Below are 21,489 nucleotides of genomic sequence, written 5' to 3'. Positions count from 1 at the left end.
ATGAGGGAGATTACTCCAGAGGCTTTCTTTAAGGTTAGTAGTTTTCTTGGGACTACTGTGATGGGGGAGATTACTCCCGATGCATCTGCTAAGCCTCCCTTAAACCCCTACTGGGTCCACCATGGCCCCCATTACCTTGTCTTTGGAGTAACAGCATTGCCCATTCTTACTGGGGTCTTGGATTTGGCTGATTTTCCCAACTGCTTCTTCTACATTCTCTGTTTCACACCACTCCTATCTGGGTCTGCAGGGTTTATGGCCCATCGGTTCCAGTGTGGTTGCAGGATCTACCTTGCTGAGCTCACACCACTGAAGTCCTTCTCCCAACTGCTGGACAAGTCCGCTCTCTCGCCATCCCTCGAGTGCTCAGCCGACCTGTGCATGAAACCCACTGTGGCAATGATCGGTTGCTGCAGCATGCTTCCCTGCTCCCAGGTTTGAACTTCCTGGGGTTTCCAGCATTCACGTCAGCTTCTCTCTACTTCTTCTAGTCCTTCCTCTCTCTTTAAACATTGTAGCTGGTTCCTCCCCAGTGGACAGTCAAGTCTTTCTTTTGTCTTTGTGGATTGATCTCCATTCTTCTTTCCCTCTTCTTCGTCTCAGTATGTTTGGCTGCCAACCAACAAGCATTCTTCATGGATTTTCCATTCTTCATCTTCTCAGTACGTTTAAGGAGTTTATGTGTGAGTGGTGCAGCATCACAGTAATAAACAGAAACTTGAGAGGCGGATACCTTAGAAGGGTGAGAGGGGGAAGGAATGTCCTTTAGGAGGTTATCCGGGAGTTCCCAAAAGGAAAAGGAATCCTTATCCTCCAGAGGGGAGTCTCTCCCTATGTGTTCATCCTACTTATTACTACCCGTAGGGGGACTATTGGGTAGTGGCCTCACCGCCCTAGCCTCATAGGGATGGGCTCCCCTTTCGGGAGAAGTGACGAGAACCTGTGAATCATCACACCACTTTATGCTACCTGCAGTGGGCTCCTGCTATTTATGAAGTACTTTGTCCTTAAGTGGATTGAGGTGGGGAAATTATAGATCATTCTTGGACTTGGCTTGTCTATGGTATATGATGCAGAGTATGAGAGAAGGTGGACTGATGTGGCTCATGAGTAATCAGCAATGGTCCTAGCCATGAACATTTATTAAAGGAAATGTAAATAATCCTGGGGTCTGGAAACACATGCGTCTAGAAAAGTCAATGGAGCTTTGACCCACACATGCATCTAAAAGGGTCCTTTATATGACTCTCTTCTGAATGGAATCATGTTGTTGGTTCAATTACTAACTTCAGAGCAAGTAGTGCAATATTCTCTTGCCAGCTTCACCAAACTCAATGTTGTTTTAAGAACATGTCCATTGGCTGGCATGAAATATACAAAGACATGAAAACATGGATTGTATGTCACAAATGAGGGTTGAAGGATGACACAAGGTGCAAGATGATAATACTTATCTACGTGTAGACGTTGGTGCCAAAATGCAACAAACACATCACCCACTACATTCTATAACCAGACTTCGTTTAGATGTACACCTCTATGTGTACATTTGATGGAATGAAACATTGCTTAACTTTTATTTCCAGCATGTTACATTTTTCAAAACAAATGAATATTATTTCTCCTAATCTGCTAATTCAAGATAGGGACCTTATTTGTTATGTATGCATATGAAAATGAGATGACCAACGCATGATGAATCTTCCCCCCACCCATCAATCTACAACTGACACCCCCTTGCACACCACACCGTAAAAGTTAGGTTTGGGAAAACAAGTTTAGTAATGGGCTTACCTGCCATAGAGGATGGAGATAGGTTCCCCACAGACCTAGATTGGGCAGCATTGGATGGCCGTTCCTCTGTCCTCTGACTTAAGCATCCAGGTCAGGGTATGGTTCCGCCATGCTGTCTCATTTGCGGCACCTACCCAAACCAAGATGGTGCTTGATAATGATACAAAAGCATGCCAACTATCAGCTTCTGTCCCATTCCAAGATGGACACTACGCGATTGTTGGATCCCTCCCACTCTAAGAAGACCACTGACAGATTTTCATTGAAATCCCATTCCAAGACGTTCACCACCAGATTGACACCGCCATCTCACTTCAAGATAGTCAATACAGATTACAAAAGAATGTCTGTGTCAAGAAGCCCCCAACAAACTGTAATATAGAATGGAACAATAATATTTCCTATCCTGGCTTACAAAAAGAACACAAGTAAATGTTGTTATTGTCTCTTCATCAACTTTCATGAAATATGTATGGTTCTAAAACAGTAAATTCATTGTTCGCACATTCCTTAGTTGTCTTCATGTCCTGTTTTATATTGATTAAACTGATGTTATGTTGAAGTCCCCCTTAAAAAAATGTGCTGGGGGTTTGTGTACCATGCTCCTGTACAGTCCACAAAAGAAGGCAAACAGGAAATACTGCCCACAGAAGCCTGACAACCAAAGGTAAAGGCACAGAAGGGACCAGCAGGCCCAGAACACAGGTGAGGCGGGAGTAGCAGGAGCGAGCTGGAAAATGGTGTTAGCAGGGTTGTGGGGGTTTGCGCCAGGAAGTAGGTAAATAGTACACTGTAGGTTCAGGCAGGCTGATGGGATTGGGAGGAGACAAGGACAAGGCATTGCAGGGTGGTGATCTGGATTTGTCAGGTGACGAGGCTCTTGGTTTGGGCCTTCGGGTGGAGGTTCAGGCAGGGTGACGGGATTGGGAGGAGACAAGGACAAGGCATGGTGGGGGTGGTGATCTGTGTTTGTCAGGCGAGGAGGCTCTTGGTTTCGGCCTTCGGGTGGAGGTTAAAGCCCCTGATTAATGGATTTGCGATGGTTGGTGTAGGACCCATCTCTGGAACATTTTAGTTATTTCAGTTTTGCATTGCAACCATGATGGGGGCATTGGTTCATTGTTCTTCATACAAATTAAACTACAGGTTGTCACAATCTGAAACTTCTTTGGTATCCCCCGATTTGACCCTTATTGGAAACGTTGGATATTAGTATATTTAAAAAAGACTGCCCCTCTGGAGGCAGAACAGTCATTAAAGGCAGACTTGCAACTGATTCCATTTGTTGGTTGGTTGAGGAGCTGCACAATTATAAGCTTAAGTGTTGAAGGCATCTGGAACTGAGGTGCTGATCAGTCCACCAAAGGGAGGAATCTCATGCAATACCTTCTTCCACACAAAGAGAAGTCCATATCTTAAACCCCATACCCCAATTGCCCACACACTGGAAACGGGGGAAGCAGAAAGAAAGTAAAACCAATCTTGTTCCAGTCACGTCACTTACCTGATTACTGAAGTGGCATTGCAGAGCTCTTATGCCACTAGCATATACTTCTGTGATTCCCTACTGGATTTCCCTCTTCAGTCTTTCCTTGTCTATCTCCATCTTTCCCTGCATCATTTAAACTTATGTTCTGGTTCTGTTATTCTTTGGTTTCAATCCTATCTTGCAAATCATACTTATTCTGTTTTCAAGGTCCAGTAAATCCTCTTCAATTTTTCCTCTTCAGCATGACATGCCTCAAGGTTCGGTTCTGGGATCTATCCTTTTTGATCTTTATACTGCCCCTCTCGCTTCTATCATCTCCCCATATAGGTTATCCCACCATTGTTATGCTGATGACACCCAATTATTTCTATCTTTTTCTTCCTTTTCTACTATCCATGATACTCTAACTTCTTGTCTTGTGGCCATTAAATCCTGGATCATTATCTTGTTCTCAATTCTTCTAAGACTGAAGTTCTTTTCTGTCCTGCTCTTGCTATTCCCCCGCTATTTCTCCTGATTCTGTTTCTCTTCCGCCTTCTCTGCTTTCTATTTCTTCCTCTGCTCGTAATCTGGGTCTTTATTTGGACTCTTCTTTTTCTTTTCATTTTTCTCTATTGTCACGTTCGTGTTGGGTCCATCTGTATAATACACATAAGGCAAGACCTTTCCTTACTGTTAATGCTGCTAAGCTACTCATTTCCTCCGTAATCTTTTCTCTGCTTTTCTACTGATCCTCTCTCATCGATCTTCAACTCTTCCATTCATCTTTTCTACTCTCTTGTGCCTCGTGATTCGATTTCTTTAGCACTCTCTTCCTTGGATTGGCTTTCACGTCATTCTGATCTTAAATTTAATTTTCTTTGTTTGATTTTTAAAACTTTTTATGATCTCTCTGCTCTGTGATTGTGGCTTTTTATTCTCCTTGTTCTCTTTGTTTTTAATCTCTTTTTCTTTTAACTGTTCATCACCCATCTTGTGCTCAATATCGTTTTTGCACATTTTTTTACTTGCTCCTTTGCATTGGAACACACTGCCACTTTCCATTCACTCTGTTTCTTCTTATTCACTTTTTTGTGCTGCTCTTCTTGTGCTGCTCTTAAAACTCATTTCTCTTAATCTTTTGGCAATTGTCATTGTGTTCATTCTTTAACTGTACTGTGATGTGATGATGTGTACCACACTTTGGTGTTTAGCGCTTAATAAATACAAAATAAATCCTTGTCTTAAAAACCTCTCTCTAGACCCCTCTCTGTTTTCTAACTTTCAACCTATTTACCTTCTCCCTTTTCTCTCTAAACTGCTTGAAAATACTGTCCATAATGCAATCTGTCAATTCCTAAATTTACATTCCCTTCTTACCCCAACTCATTCTGGTTTTTGTCCTGCCCATTCAATAGACACTGCTCTTCTACATGTCACTATCCCACTTCCCATGACCGGAGGCAATGAATCTTCTTCTATTATCATTTTCTGGATTATTCTGCTGCCTTTGACACTGTTGATCCCCCTTCCTTGCTTCAGCCCTCAAAGCCGTGGGATTCTCTGACTCGGTCACATGTTGGTTTTACCCGTATCTCTCAGATCACACTTAGTCGGTTTCTTGGGCAGGAGAATCTTCCTCCACCGCCCCCTCTCCTACGGTGTACGGCAAGGTTCGTTACAAGCTCCTTACTCTTTTGTATTTATACTATTCCTCTCTTTTCATCATTGTATCCTTCAAGTTGCTTTCCCATTTCTATGCAGACATTTCCCAGATCTTATTGTTCCTTTTCTTTCTTTTTGGACTCACTTCATTCTTCCATATCATCAGATCTCTCTGCTGTCCAAACCTGGATGTCATCTTGTTTCCTGGATCTAAACACTTCTAAAACTGAAATTATTTTCTGCCTGCCATCATCTTCCTCTCTCCTGCCACCTCTCGGTCTTTATTTTCCCCCTTGCTATCTTTTTTCTTCCTTTGCTCGTAACCTTGGAGATCTACGACTCTTGACTTTTCTTTTCCTCTCTTATCTCAGAAACTACCCTAAGTGTAGCTTTCACTTCCATAGCAGTCACTGTATCCGTACCTTTCTGTCTTTCGGCACGGCCAAACCTCTCATTACTTCCTCAATCAATTTCATCTTGCCTCAAATATTGTTCTGCTCTCCTCTTAGGTCTACCTTCCCCTCACCTCACCCAAATATGCCCAGTCTTTAATTCTGCCATTCATCTTCTTTTTTTCATCCCCCCTTGCTCTTCTATCACCACTCTCTCTCAGTTCTCTTTCCTTTCTTCTCTACCCAGCCCGCCCCCTTTTCCATTTCCTCTGTGTAGTCTTTAAATGTTACTATGGTTTGGCTCTGCCTTACCTTCCTGCTTTTATCACTCCTTATTACCCGCCCCAGCCCCTTCTCTCACAACATCAATATTTCTTAACCTCCCCCGAACTCCCTGAGCACTTCTCGTTTTCGTTCCTTTTCCCTCCTTGCCTCCACAACTTGGAACTCCTTCCCATGCAATGTACATTCTTCCTCTTCTCTCAACATCTTCTGCCTCTGCCTAAACGCGGCCATCTTCTTTCAACTCTTTCTTATCCCTCATTTTCCCCTATGCTGATTGATGTTTTATTGTCCACCGTTACAGGAATTTGTATCATTTCATATAAGCATGTGCCAAGCTTTCGTGAAAGCGCTATATGACTACCAATAAAATACAAGATGTCACCCTGGAGAGTGATGTGGAGTCATGTGATACAGCTATTGGAAGGAAGTTGGTCAGAAGAGGAGAGCAGGGTCAGAAATAAAACATGGAGAGAGGAGCACCTGCATAGATCACTAGGGTCAATCTGTCTCTACCCGAACAGTCTGGGAAACTGTGTGTGACAACGCCCCCTGACATATTCTGGGAACATCTAGTGAGGTTACCAAGAGGGGCAGGAACCTCCATGAGGAAGTGGATGAGTGCCGTGGGGAGCAATATGGCGAGGATACCCATGCCACCTCACGTAGCCACATCACTGGCTTGGTAAAAGTCATGTACAGGATCAGAATGCTACTGACCCTTAAAGGTCTTTGCTTAAAGTCTGACAACACTGGATGAGATCAGGCTCAGTGAATGTTTGAGAATGTGTTTGTAACTGAGTGCGCGCGCGCGCGCGTGTGTGTGTGTGTGTGTGTGTGTGTGTGTGTGTGCGCGTGCACAGATGTCAAACAATTATAAAGGAATCTAACTCTGATTTGAAAAAATACAACCATTTTATTATAAACAATTTATAAAAACAAGACAATCTAGAAAAATGTATATATTATTACACATAAAAACTATTTTAAAAAAAAATCTGTGACTTCTTTTTTTTAATAAATTGAGCTCTTGTGACAGAGTAAATAGATGGATAAGTAAGAGAGGAAGTCTCCTTCTCATATGAAATGACATTAACTATTGTCTATTCTTTTCAAATCCTAGTACATTTTATTATACAGACTATTTTTTACAATCGTTTTTATGTGTACTAATATATGAATGTTCTAGATTGTCTTGTTTTTATACATTTTTTATAAATTGTTTTTAATAAAATGGTTGTATTTTTTCAAATCAGAGTTAGATTCCTGTTGAATTGTTGAATAATATATCTATCTTTATAATAGTTTGACATTATTTACACCCGAAAAAATGTAGGGATATCACTACTGAAATAGTGTTCATTTAGGATGCCCCCTACAATTTAGAGTGTGTGCACACATGTACATCAGAGGGAGTACGGCGTGATAGGGGTTGCTCAAGAGAGTGTGGGAAAGAACAGCACTTGAGTTGCGGCTGCCGATAGACATACTTATTCTTGATGCCAATCTACTTTGGAGTGTGGCTGTATGCACAGCTAGCATGCCAGTGGGCCTCATTACGAGTTCGAGGGCACGGCTACCGCCAAACTCGCTACCGGCAACGGAACCCGCTAATGGGCCATTACTGGCCCATTACGATTTGAATGGGCCGGTAAATGCCCATTCGCGGGTGCCGGTATAGCCGGGCTCCCGATCCCCATTCCGCCCAATAGGGCAGAATTGGGGTGGGAAGCATGGTTGCACCGGCACCGTTTATAACAGTGCCCGTGCATTCACGAGTTCTGCTCGCAGGTGCTGCTCTGCACGCCTGGTCTGACCAGGCATGCATGGCGGCACCTGCAAGCAGAACTCATAATGTGGCGGTATGGTAACAACGGTGCCGGTAGCACTACCGGCGCCATTGTTGCCTTTCCGCCACATTCGTAATGAGGCCCAATGTCTTTTTACAGGGGCCATGAATCCATTATTGCGGAAATGCCAACAGAATTGCATACTTGCAGTATCAGTGCTGGGTTGGTTCACCAAAGCCAGCAAGAGAGTGTACTTACAGTAGCTCTATTGGCCATAGTGGAAAAAAAGTCATTATTAGTGTTTATTTTACAGTAGCAGTAGTGCATTATTGGGGAAAGTCAACAGGCAGGTTCCCTGTACATGTCTTATTGGGAACAACATCAAGAGGGCTTACTTTTAATATCCGTATTTGGGATTTGTAGGCAAGGCCATTATGCGTGTTTGCTTACAGCTGAAGTACTGATATCATTGGCCAAAGCCAACTTGTATGTGTTTGTGTGTGTGTAGCTATAGTTGCAATACTGATCTTATTGGGCACAGCCACCATGAGCTCATGACCTTGTACTTACCGGCTTCTGGTTTCCCGGCCAACACATGATGGCCGCCTTGGAGTGAGCTCCCGCTCCACCCTTACATTTCCGGACTTCATCCTGTGATCCCGACACAGATCGGCTGGTGCGGCACTGCCTGCCTACATGGGAATATGACGGGCATCTTTTGAGCCCAATAGCTGCCATCAAAGAAGCTGCTATCTGACCCTAGATCGTGTGACCGAAGCATAGCCGTGAGCAGCCTCCCGCTTCTTCATCCGAAGCTCACACCGGGAGATGGGATGCAGCGGTGGAGTGTGGAGGTTCCTCTGGCTTGGCGGTCTCATTTGTTCGCCATAGATCAGGCTGTGGGCTGCCTGACACCACGGCCTAAGCTACAGGTAGGCTCGCGCTGTTGACCGTGACACCGGTGGTGTCCACTGGGGTGAATCGGCAGCACGGCTTGTTGGATCCTGCGGGCCTCTGCAGCTGCGCTTTGCCTCAAGAGAGCACTGACACCAGAGACATAACTAATTGTTGGGTAGGTCGATGCTGCCTGCATGGAGCCACGTTGGACATTTTGCACACAGGCCGTGGTTCCCTTCGATTTCCCCGGGCTGCATATGAGGAGGAGGTACCAGGATAATCCTCTGGGCATGGGTTGGTTGCTCTGCACTATCTTTCAAGTGCCCTTGGGCCACTGTAATTCTGCTTTCTGGGCTGTGTGGGATTCTGGGACACTCATGGTGCACATTATTGCTTTCTTACCCTCGCCTGGGCTCCTATCAGTCCAGTGCATGCTTTGGGTGTTATTACACAACAAGTCGTTTGCAACGCCCAGCCCATTGCACCACCCGCTTCCTCTCTCGTGTCACTGTGAAACCTCTGCCACCAACCTTCAGTAGCCCTGATTTATCTACATCATTAAAAAGAATCGCAAAACCGGAGTGTCGGATTGTTAGTTAGGGCTATGTAGCCCGCCCACATCGTTGTGTGGGCAGACCGCCGTTGCGGTCTTAGTTCCCGGCAAGGGAAGTGACGTTGGGATAGGGAGGGGACGGGACAGGAAAGGGGCAGTGTAACTTGAACGGGGAATAAAGGAAGACGCAGTGTTCCCCGGCTCCTCCCGTGTGACTTATTACGCGGTTCGGGGACCCGCGTAAAACCCCACATTTGGCGACGAGGGGTACGCTGTACCCACTCGCAACCCAGGGACCCCGCGCATCGGAGCAACGCCGCCACTCAGGAGTACCGCGGAGGTCCGCGGTCGAGCGGCGTGGCGCGTCGGCGCACCTCCCATATCCTGCTGAGAGGCCGTGAACACGAGCGGCCGCAGCAGGCGGAGCCGCGGGGAGAGGCCACAAACACGAGCGGCCGCAGGAGGTCCGCGGTCGAGCGGCGTGGCGCGTCGGCGCACCTCCCATATCCTGCTGAGAGGCCGCGAACACGAGCGGCCGCAGCAAGCGGAGCCGCGGGGAGAGGCCACAAACACGAGCGGCCGCAGCAAGTGGAGCCGCGGGGGAGAGGTCGCGGCTGCGCCTGCAACGGAGCACGCGTGCCAAGGGGCAAGTTGCCAGGGTCCTGCCCCCCCTCCCGCACTTCAACCAGCGATCGGGAGGCCCTGAGGAGGGCCCCAAGGCCCAAATTAAAAGGCCAAGCACACGCACCAGCCCGTGAGGGACACAACGGCAAGCCAGAGCCAGAAAGGAGGCCGCACATTGCCACACGGTGCCACCGTCACAGCGAACATGTCGGGCCCAGCAAGCCCCGTAGCCTCCTCGTCAGATGGGTCCGGAGCAGCGAACGATGGCAATCAACAGGCACCAGCTTCAGGTACCGCCGCCCACAACTTACCACTACCGGGCCCCTTTGATGTGAGAGACACATCTAACCTAGGCCCCAGATGGGTCATATGGCTCAGGGATTTCAAATTCTACACGGGGGCAATAGGTCTGACAGACAACGCGATGCTAAAAAACACCCTCTTCATGACAGTAGGCCCCGCTGTCAGGGACATCGCAGGCGAACTGATGAACGTAGACACGGTCACCTATGCGGAACTACATGGGAAGCTATCAGAATACTTCACGCCCCATACAAACATTGACTATGAGCGCCACGTCTTTCACACTACGCGACAGGAGAAAGGAGAGTCCCTCAACAATTTCGTGATGCGCCTACGCATCAAGCTAAAATACTGTGAGTTCCACAAGTACTCCAACGACGAGGCGCTAAGATCTCAAGTCATAGCTGGCTGCATCTCACAGCCATTCAGGAAACAGCTTCTCCAGAAACAAAGGTCCCTGGAGGAAATCCTTGCCTTGGCCAGGATGGAAGCAGCAGTTGAGTCGCAACTCGACTGTCTAGGCAAAGTCACCATTCAACACCCGCCACCGACTGCTGAGACCATCAATAAGCTATACACGGCGCCCTCACCGAGTGGGAAAGGAACGGACGCCACGTGCTACAGATGCGGATTCGAGTATCCGCACACGGGCGACTGCCCTGCAATTGGACAAAAGTGCGCCGCATGTGGCGGTATGGACCACTACAGAGCCGTATGCAAAAATCCACCGGGACAGGGACCCAACAGAACGAGACAACAAGAGAGAAGGAGAAGCTCGAGACAGAGCCCACCAGCAGGCAGAGGAGATGAAGACCAGCCGGGACCCAGGAGAGAAGAAAAACCACGAAGGAGCGCCTACACCAGAGACGACAGAAGGCCTTCGGAGGGTTCGAGGCGTTCGCAAAGAAGAAGGTTCGTCCGATACATTGAGATGAGATCCCCATCAGGCAGTGAATCCCAGTCATCAGAGGATGATCAACGAAAAAAAGGGTATGTGTGGGCTCTCAACAACGCCACAGCCACCCAGCACAGTCCAACGCTCCAGCTTCAAGTCAACAACACACCGTTAGAATTCCTCATAGACACGGGGGCAACTGTTAACATAATAAGCGAACAGGCGTATAACTCACTCCCCAGCCCCCCAAAGATCCGGAAGGCGTCAGTGGACATATACCCCTACGGCGCCACGACCCCGCTGCCATGCAAAGGAACAATATCAGCATGGTGCGTGCATAAATCGCATGCCGCAAAAATCACGCTACACATCCTGAAGACGGAAGCCAACAGCGGGTGCATTCTCAGTTTCAAGACTGCCGTCGAGATGGGTTTGGTGCACATCCTGTATCAGCTAATGGCCCATAAATACTTTGCCAGACCGGATGCCATCGAGCAAACATTCCCCAACCTATTCAAAGGCCTAGGAAAACTAAAGCACCGCAAGGTACAGTTGCACATAAACCCGAAGATACCACCCGTCGCCCAGCACTATAGGGGCATTCCGATAAATATACAACACCAGGTCGAAGAGGAGCTGGACAAACTAATAAAACTCAACGTTATCGAACCGGTCTCAGGACCCACTCCATGGGTGTCCCCCATCGTTCCCGTCCCCAAAAAGTCACCGGATGGATCCATACGCCTGTGTGTCGATATGAGGAGGGCCAATGTGGCCATCGAAAGGGAAAGACACCAGGCGCCCAGAATCACGGACATGATACATCTGCTCCACGGGGCCCAGGTCTTCTCAAAACTGGACCTCACCAAAGGCTATCATCAGATCGAGATTGAGCCCGGATCCAGGTACATCACGACATTCGTTACACACCTGGGTTTATTTCAATACAAAAGGCTTAGTTTTGGGATATCCTCTGCAGCAGAAATTTTCCAAGAGGAAATACACAGAGTCATCAGGCACGTGCCCAACTGCCTAAATTACTCCGACGACGTCCTCGTATTTGGAAAGACCCAAGAAGAGCACGACACTGCTCTCCACAGAGTGTGCGCTGCACTACAAGAGGCAGGACTAACGCTCAACAAAGCCAAATGCGAGTTCGGTAAAGGCTCCCTACGATTTTTCGGACACATATTCTCCGACAAAGGGATGCGACCAGACCCGGAGAAAGTGGCGGCACTCAACTCAGCCGCTCTTCCGACGAACACGACGGAACTTCGTTCCTTCTTAGGACTGGCCAGCTACTGCTCCAGATACCTAAAGGACTACGCAACCATCAGTAACCCGCTGCGCCTCCTAACGCGCAAGGATCAACCGTACACTTGGTCCACGGACTATCAGAAGGCATTCGAGGCGATACGGGATGCCATTTCCAAGGCAGAGGACATGGCGTACTATGACGCCAAAAGGCACACCGAGGTGATAGTGGACGCCAGCCCCGTGGGTTTGGGCGCCATACTAACGCAAGTTGACCCGCTGGAACCGGCAAACATATATGTGGTCGCATACGCCAGCAGGAGCTTAACCCCGACAGAACAAGCCTACTCCCAAGCGGAAAAGGAGAGCCTGGCGGTGGTGTGGGCATGCGAATATTTTCATCTGTTTGTGTATGGCAAGGAATTCACCATCATCACCGACCACCAGGCACTGATCACTATATATGGAGACCCCAAATCACGGATGCCGCCCAGAATAGCCAGATGGGGCCTACGACTGCAGGACTACAAATTCGTCATCAAGCACCGGCCTGGAAAAGAAGACAATCCAGCGGATTATCTATCACGCCACCCGACCGGCCCGGCCACACCACACCCATCCATCGCTGACGAATACCTTAACTACGTAGTCCATCACCTACAACCACTACCAGTCGGTTGGGCAGACATCATTGCACACTCGGAACAAGATCCGGCTCTACGCATCGTGCGACATTGCATACAAGAGGACAGAAGGGCGCACATGCGTCAACAGGCACAGCACGAGTCGGAAGAGGTCCGAGCAGACGTCAAACTGATAGACCAGGTCCGGGACGAACTCTCCATCGTCGACAATCAAGTAATACTCAAAGGGTGCAAAGTGCTCCTCCCGAAATCGCTACGCACCAGAACGATCCAAGTAGCACACGAAAGTCACCGGGGAGTGGTGGCCACCAAGAGACTACTGAGGGAAAAAGTGTGGTTCCCCAAACTTGACTCGATGGTTGAGGAAATCATAGGGCAATGCACAACGTGCGCACAGGTAGCACCGCCTCCGCACCCAAACCCACTCCACATGTCGCCACTACCGAGAAATGTATGGGAAGAACTGGCGGTGGACTTCTTTGGACCCCTAAGAAATGGCACATATGTGCTAGTGCTAATAGATGAACACTCCCGATTCCCGGACGCACAGATCGTGGACAGCACAGCAGCAACCAACGTTATTCCGGCACTAGATCGCATGCTGTCCACATATGGAATACCCAGGATCATAAAGTCTGATAATGGAGCGCCATTCATGAGCACAGACTTCGAAAACTTCGCGAAGTATATGGGCTTCCAGCATCGGAAGATAACTCCGCGATGGCCTCAGGCCAATGGAATGGTCGAGAGGTTCATGGCCAACATCAAGAGAACCCTGCAAATAGCGACCATCCTCCACAAACCTTTTGAACAAGCACTGTATCAGTTTCTCAGAGACTATCGCCACACTCCCCACAGCACCACGGGCGTCTGCCCCGCTGACCTGATGTTCCGCAGGCCAGTACAGACACGACTGCCAGAAGACGCCCGCGCAGCTGAAGCCACGCCTCTGGAACAAGAGGCCAAAAACAAGGATGACACCGCCAAAGCCAAAATGAAGGACGCGGCGGATCACAAAAGAAAGGCACAGGAGTCGAACGTGGAACTGGGAGACCAAGTGTGGCTGCGGCAACCGAAACAGCGCAAGGAAGATGCCACGTTTGCACCGGAACCGCTGACGGTCACGCAAAAGAAAGGTACGATGATTACGGCCCAGAGGACTGACCAGTCCTCCGTCACAAGAAACGTATCGTATTTCAAACCCAAGAGGTGCTACAGGGAGGATACCTTGTATCAAGAAGCTGACAGCGAAGAGGACATTGCCCTTGACGGGTATTACGCGGAGGAGAGCGAGTCATCCGAAGGGGAGGACAGGTCATCACCCCAGGGCCTGGACGAACACACCCCGGGCAACAGAGGTCGCCCTCAGAGAAGTCGTTTCAAACCCCACAGACTCATAGAAGAAATGGAGTAAGGTAAAAAGAGACATGTGGTTGTTTAAAAAGGGGGGAGATGTCGGATTGTTAGTTAGGGCTATGTAGCCCGCCCACATCGTTGTGTGGGCAGACCGCCGTTGCGGTCTTAGTTCCCGGCAAGGGAAGTGACGTTGGGATAGGGAGGGGGCGGGACAGGAAAGGGGCAGTGTAACTTGAACGGGGAATAAAGGAAGACGCAGTGTTCCCCGGCTCCTCCCGTGTGACTTATTACGCGGTTCGGGGACCCGCGTAAAACCCCACACGGAGCGCTAGCCGCGTTTGTTATTAGAAATTCTCGAAGAAATAAATCTTGTTTGTTTACATCCGTCTTCTGCATGATCTCATTCGCAGAGAAGGATCACAAGGCCAGGTGACCAAAGCTGTACGATCGATACGCTCTGGGGCACAGTCTCCTGGGACAACCTGCTCTACACACACGAGGCTTCATTTTATTTTTTATTATTTTGTTTATAGCGCACCGTAGCCCGCATGCATCAAGCCGCGAACATAAAGACAACATACAAACATACACATTATGGGGCTGTGGGGGAATTAGGGGGGGTCTTGCTGCACTAATGTTTGCATAGGCATATCAGGGGCCAACACACAGAGGGATTTATATGTGACGGGCACGTGGTCTGCAGCAGAGTGGAATGGCCCAGTTGAGGGGTTTTAGTGTACTTTCGGGACCATTTGGTAGGAATATTGGCGCTCCTGTGGTGTGGGCGGTGCTGCTGACCGCATCATAGCATGGCTACTGCTGGTATGCTGGACTCATCAGGATTGGGTTTTGGATTGTTCAACGCCCCCACCTCCCCCTCCCCCAAACCCCTCCGCACTAGTAGTATTCAGATATTGGTTCCGGACAGGGAGTTCAGATGATATGGAGGGATCACGTTATTCCTGAGCAGAACATGGACAGGCTTGGCTTTTATGGACTGGACAGGGAGTATCCCAGGTTGTGTTCCATGAAGTGGAACCTCACTTCCAGCGACATTCTGCTTATCATCTTTGGATCAAAGCCCACATAGGCGAAGCCCGCGTAGGCCAAGGTTGCGGTGTTGTGCGCAGCAGGTGTTAGGTGCTGTCATATAGCACCTGAAAGGCTTCCCAGCCACAACCTCAGAGCTCCGCTCCAGCTCCCAGCCTGGACTGCAATTTCTTGCAGCCCCCCTGTTTCAGAGACCTGTGTGACGTGCATCTGATTCGTCTGCGCCTGTCTTGCTGCTAGGCCGCGAGGTGAGTTCCTTGTACACTTTGCAGTCCCTCTGTCTGTTTCTCTCCCCCTGCCTCCATGGTGCTCTCCATCTCCCAGGTCTACTCCAACTGCCACTCTATCACCTATCCCACCTCTTTCTCGAAGCCTGGAAGGAAAACATTTAAGAAAGCGCCCCTGGTTTGTAACCCAGGTCTGCCCATCGCTGACACCTACGTCAATCCTTCCTCCAGGCAGACTATCACTGACATCCTCTTTGTCAGCCCCCTCTCCTGACCTATGGACTCCCTATATGGTCTAAATCCTCTCCCCTTTCTCTTTTTCACCCATTAATGGTGGCACTAGATGGGAAGTACTCTTGGCACACTTCCCATCCTCTAGGTGTATCGTTAAAGTATATCAGAATGGCACTGCCATGGCCCAGGGCTCTCACTCCAACCTTCTCCTTCCTGATATGCGTCTTCCGGTTCTCATCAACTTCCTTCCTTCCTTCTCCTGCCATTCCTCCTTCTGCCAACTTCCCCCACACCCCTTCTCCACCACCGATGGGTGTACGACATCCCTGTACCCCTCTTTGGAAAACCTTGAAGGTGGCACCAGCTTCACTTAGCTACTTGCAATGCTCATTTTGCCATTAAACACTCTTCTGACATGCGTCTCCTTCTTGAAGACCTTGACATTCTCACCCTAACTCAGACATGGCTCAATACCAGCTCTGTCACTGCTCTTGACACTCCTCTTCCTGAGGGGTACAAGATCCTACAAGCCCAGGCCCAACTGGTCTGGATGTGGAATGGCCCTGATCGTCCCTGAATATGTCCCTACTACTATCATACCAACTCATCCTATTCTTCCTTTGAATGCCTCGTCTGCAGGACTGGTGTCTCTCCTACCGTCTTGCTTACCCTTGCCACCATCTACAGGCCCCCTGGCACAGTCTCCCTTTTCCTTTCTCAATGGACCGACCTCACCTCTTCTTCCCTGACCTCTACCTCCAAGCTTCTGCTCCTCAGAGACTTAACATTGTTCTTGACTCTTCTGATCCGGCCACTGTACTATACTGTGACCAGTGTGACTCTCTTTCCCTCACCAATCTTCCCTCTGGTCCGACCCACTCAGCCGGACACACCTTGGATGCGCTCATCTCAGCAGACATCCCTTACTCTAACCCTCTCACCACATCTCTCTCTCCTGTTTTGAACATGCTCTCCTCTCCTCTGACCTGGAGCTCCTGGGCTCCCTGGCTAAGCATGTGTCCGCACTGCCAGTATCCTTCTCTGTCATTCGACTGATGAAGCGAGTGTCAGCCACTGCTTTTGCAACCACGTTCATAACCCCTCCCACACCTGCTTTTGACTCTCCCACTCACACAGCCCTCACCTAACCTTCACCTCTCCATCTCCAACAACCTTGACATCCTTGCCCCTGTCATGAAGATCCACATGAAGTCTGCCTCCAAGCACAACACCTGGTATGATTCTGACCTAGTCTCTCTGAAATGCAAGTGCAGAGTTGCTCAACAGAAATAGCAGGCTTCAGGCACATTCACCGACTAACTGGCCTGTCGCCTGCTCGAAAGGCAATACCGTCTCTACATCCACTCCAAGAAGAGGGCCCATATCCAAGCTGGCATCTCTGAGACAACCAAAAATACGGCTGAACTGTTCAAAATCTGTAAGGAACTGGCCAATCCTACTGCAGTTTCCACTTCTCTTCTTCCATCCCAGGCCCTCTGTACTGCGCTTCTTCCCATTTCACAACCAAAAGCCAGGACAACCTGTCCTCACTCTCCTCTGCCCCCCTCCACACTCCCCCACCTGCTCTCAGGTCTCTCTTGGCCCCCTCTCTCTCTCCACCATACTCTCTTCCTTCTCGCCCATAGCACCGATGATGTCTCTAAAGCTGTACGCTCTATGAAAGCCTCCTCCAAACAGGTGCTCCCTTGCTTCTCCAGAACGATCAAGGACAACATTTCCTCTCGCACTCATGCCCTGGTTGATTTATGAAACCACTCCTTCGCAACTGGCTCCTTCCCACTATCGCTCAAGCACTCCCTTGTGCACTCACTCATTAAAAAGCTGTCTGATGACCCCTCCAACCCCAACTCCACTACCCCATTCCTATGCAAATGCTTGGAGAAGTTGATCATCTCCCAACTGACCAACCACACTGAATCTGTTGGCTGTCTCCATGACTACCAGTCTGACTTCAGAGCATCCAGAGGCAGGGAAACTGAAAACCTGTGAAGACCTGCTCTCAAACCTTGATTCTAACTCTCCTTCTGTTCTCGTCCTCCTTGATTTGTCCACTGCCTTTGACACGGTGAATCATGCCATCCTCATAAAGCGGTTCTGTGATTCCCCTGTTATCATGGACCTGGCACTGGATTGGTTGACCTCCTTCCTATCTAATGGACCTTCCCATGTGCCATGGGCCCTTTCCTCTTCTCCACCTCACTCTCTACCTGTGGCATCCTGCAGGGCTCTATCCTATCGCTGAGGGTCTTCAACATCTACCATGCCCCTCTGGTGTTATGCTGATGACACACAGCTCTCCTTCAAGCTTCCCTCCACCACCTCCACTACCTCCTTTTCTTCTTCTCTCATTCCTAACTGTCTGACTGCTATTCAGGCATGGTGCATGACAAATGATCTCTGTCCTAATGCCAATAAGACTGAGATCTTCTCACTGGGACTCTTGCTCCCTGCTTCCTCTCCCTCTCTCTTCTCTGGCCACCCTCCTTCGGTTCCCCTCCCCTCCTCATCTTGTGAGGATAAAAACCTTGGTGTCATCTTTGGCTCTTCTCTCTCCTTCTCCGCTCACATCACATACTTTGCCAAGAAGGCCCACTTTCAGCTTCACCTCCTCAGAGGCATTCTCCCCTTCCTTACCTTCCGCCGGAAACTCAATATCTCCAGAGCTCTGGTTCCCTTTAGACTGGACTACTGCAACAGCCTCTTCCTCAATATGCCTCTTTCCTCTCTTCACCCCCTTCAACTAATCCAGAACAGGACTTCAAGATGTATCCATGGCCTCAAGCCCAGGGACACATCTCTCCAGCCCTAAAATCTCCCCACTGGCTCCCAGTGGCAGCAAGGATCAAATTCAAGACCCTATGCATCATCCACAAGGCTTTCAAGGGCCTTGGACCTCGCTACATCCAACTCTCTCTTCCTAAGTACCTCCCTGCTAGAGCCCTTTGCTCCTTTAGCTCCAACTCTCATCAGATCAGAGATTTTTCCAAGCAGAGGGGGGGTAGAACTCTCTCTTCGGATAGTGCCTCCTTCTGGAATGGCCCTGTACCTCTCTCAGACTCCAGCTGGGCATCCTTAAGTTTCAGAAGGTTCTCAGGACCCTGCTCCTCTCTACTTCCTTACGTCTCGCTCTCCCTTGCTGCCTGGTCCCTTATGAGTCTTACAGGGCACCAGGCCCTCCCTGACCAGTCTATACCAGCACCCCCCAAACCAGCTCTGCCCTTCCATGCCCCCTTCTCTGATTAGCCTGGTGATTTGGGCATATCTTACGAATCTGGTCCACCCCCGCCCTCGCAATTAGACAGTGGTCCGCCCTCATCATCCCCTGGCACTTGCCCCTCTGGAGTCCCCCCAGCACTTGCCTAGCCCCTGGGCTCTTTCTTCCTTCTTCCCCTTGCCCCCTGCATTTGTATGCCTCCACCCCTGACCGTCACCTATCCACCCCGTCACCACTGACATCCCTCCCTGCACTTCTTGTTTCTGCCCTTGCACAATCTCAATGTTACAAGGCCTAGTAGGACCATAATTGCTGTTTATCTCCCCTGTTTCCCCCTTCCCATTTTTATTTGTCTTTGGACACCTGGAAACACTATTTTGCTGTATAGTGCACCTTATAAATCTTCAATAAATAAACTTACTGTAGAAGTACTGTCCTTCTTGCACAAAGTCATCATGAGTTTGTACTTACAGGATTATTTCTGGATTTATTGAACAAATCCAGAATGGGTCTGTGTTTGCAGAAGCAGTATTTGATTATTTGGCAAAACAATTGGGTGTACTTATAGTACTAGTACTAACATTGTAGGTCAAAGAAACCATGGTTATGTACCTACATAAGCAATACTGAGATTATTTGGCAAATGCATTGTGACAATGTCTCCTATGTACCTCGGGAGCTACCATGGCTGTAGCCACAGTTTCAGAGACCTCGCACACATCAGGATGTTGTACCGAAGCTGGTGTACGGGAATTGTGGCCCCAGGGAATTCTGGTAGCTGTAGTCAATGCTGGCAGCCAGGAACCAACTCCCCTCCAATTGCACAGTATAAATCCCACGGTGGGGTAAGTGGGGAAAAGCAGCATTATGGCTCTCCTAAGTGGGGCATGGGTCACCCCGGTGCTGCGCCTCTGGAGCCCGGGACTCCTGAATCAACATTTTGAAAAAAGAGGGGGTTAGGGGCGCACTCTAGTTCCCAGCTTTGTGTACCTTCTGCAGTTCAGTTGCTCTTCTCCTCCAAGCGCTTTCATGCCTCTTGCAATCTTCAGGGAGGCAGTCTGTTCAGGTGTTGCTGATTAGTGCCAATTTTGGCCTCAGGGAATTCTGGTAGCTGTAGTCAATGCTGGTAGCCAGGAACCAACTCCACTCCATTTGCACAGTATAAATCCCACAGTGGGGGGAGGGGGGAACACCTGAGCCAGGCAACCCCTGTCCAGTTTAACCAGTGTTGATAGAGCTTTTCCGGGTCGCTCACCTTCTCCGTAGCATCTAGCCATGGCTGGTTTGTCAAAATATCATACTTCCCTGTCTGCTAGTTGCCTAAAAGACTCCAATTGCGTTTTGATAGCAGCCAGTTTGGTGCAGTCAGTTGCAGCCGCATAATTGGTCTCTAGTTTCTGAGGCTCATCCTCACGATTAGCTGTGTTTCTGCGTATAGCTCGCAGCACACCAAATTCATGCGCCATGGCCATCCCCCTGATATAGACTTTAAGCGATTGCCAGAGCATGGCCTGTGTCACGGTCCCAGTATCATTCAGCAAAAATATGTGTGGATTTCATTTTCTAAGTCGAAAGTCTTTTCAGACTAGTGATTAAAACCCCCTCAAGCTCAGAGTTCAAGTAGTGTCATCCCAGTTCAGTGACAACCTAATTGGCGAGTGGTCGGAATAGGTGCTGGGAAGTATGTCAGATTCTGTTTCCTGTCCCACCAGACAGTCAGATTTAAGGAAGATATCTATTGTAGATGATATATCATGCACAGTGGAGTAGTGGTGAAACCCTTTTCAGTCCGATGTTGTGTACGCCTTATATCGTATAGGCCAAGTGTATTCAACAGATCAAGGATGCAGCTAGCCATCTTTGATAGGGGTCCAGGCACCCGCCCAGTGCGGTCCAGATCTAAGTTCAGAATGGTGTTCATGTCACCCCCGCCCCATATTACCGGGGTCAATGGGTACCCCATGATGACATCTGCCAGTTTCAGATAAAAATGTGGGTCTCCTAGATTTGGAGAGTATGAATTCACCAAAGAACCTCTCTATTTCTCAGTTTGCAATAGACAATTACATACCGGCCTTCCAGGTCTATGTATGAATGCAGTAGTACAAAAGCCACTCGATTGTGGCCCAGAGTTAATACACCTCTGGATTGTGATGAGTAGTCAGTAAAGAACCTATTTGAGCCCCATCCTTTGGCAAACACAATATTTGCTTCTCCCCTCAAATGGGTTTCTTGTAAGAATAAAACCTGAATGTCATGTTGGGTAACAAAGGATATTAACCTCCTTGGCTTGGTGAAGTTCCAGAAACCCCCACACATTCCAACTTAAAATATTAAGCATCTCCAGAGTCTTTTAAGCAATAGTAATATTTGCAGCCAGCGCAAATGAACCCATGTATTTGTTTCAGTGAACATAAACCTACAACTATAGATTTTGTGTTTGTCTCAGCATTTTTCCCCCAACCTTTTTCCCCCCCAACCATCGTCCCTCCCTCCATTCTCATCGCCCTGCCAATCAGGGCCATGTCAACTGTACCCACCCCACTCTCTTCCTTACCAACTGTTGCACCCAACCCCAACTCGTGCATAAATACAGCAACAATAAACTGTAACCTGGCCTGGGGGCTCCTGTCTCTGCATACAAACCTCCCGAAGGTGACTCGCCTTTCACAGTTTAATGACATATCAAAGGATTAACAAGCCCACTTCAGGTAAGGTCCATAAGCATTACATCTGTGTCTTGATGATAGGTCATGAGAAACATTACAAGTATATTGCACTCCAGTAGATAACTTCTGCATTAGCCAACCTCTCTATTGTTCCAGT

At 48.8% G+C, this 21,489-nt stretch overlaps 1 protein-coding gene across 4 annotated transcripts in view; it reads right to left on the bottom strand.

The window, feature by feature from the left end:
- LOC138521050 (mitochondrial glutamate carrier 1-like) overlaps positions 1–21,489 on the bottom strand; it is a 161,521-nt gene that overhangs the window by 39,375 nt on the left and 100,657 nt on the right. For 2 of the 4 annotated variants that reach the window (XM_069633569.1, XM_069633570.1), the window contains exon 3: positions 1,795–1,924. The exons of the other annotated variants lie outside the window; for them this stretch is intronic. In XM_069633569.1, the coding sequence (XP_069489670.1) occupies positions 1,795–1,801 (7 nt within the window). In that variant the 5' untranslated portion in view covers positions 1,802–1,924. The remainder of the gene's footprint in view (positions 1–1,794; positions 1,925–21,489) is intronic. 4 annotated transcript variants of the gene reach the window in all.

Source organism: Ambystoma mexicanum, chromosome 13 (genome assembly GCF_040938575.1).
Source record: "Ambystoma mexicanum isolate Mex_15411 chromosome 13, UKY_AmexF1_1, whole genome shotgun sequence".
NCBI lineage: Eukaryota > Metazoa > Chordata > Amphibia > Caudata > Ambystomatidae > Ambystoma > Ambystoma mexicanum.
The sequence above is the reverse complement of the archived record's forward strand: the minus strand, read 5'-3'. Positions and strand labels throughout refer to the sequence as shown.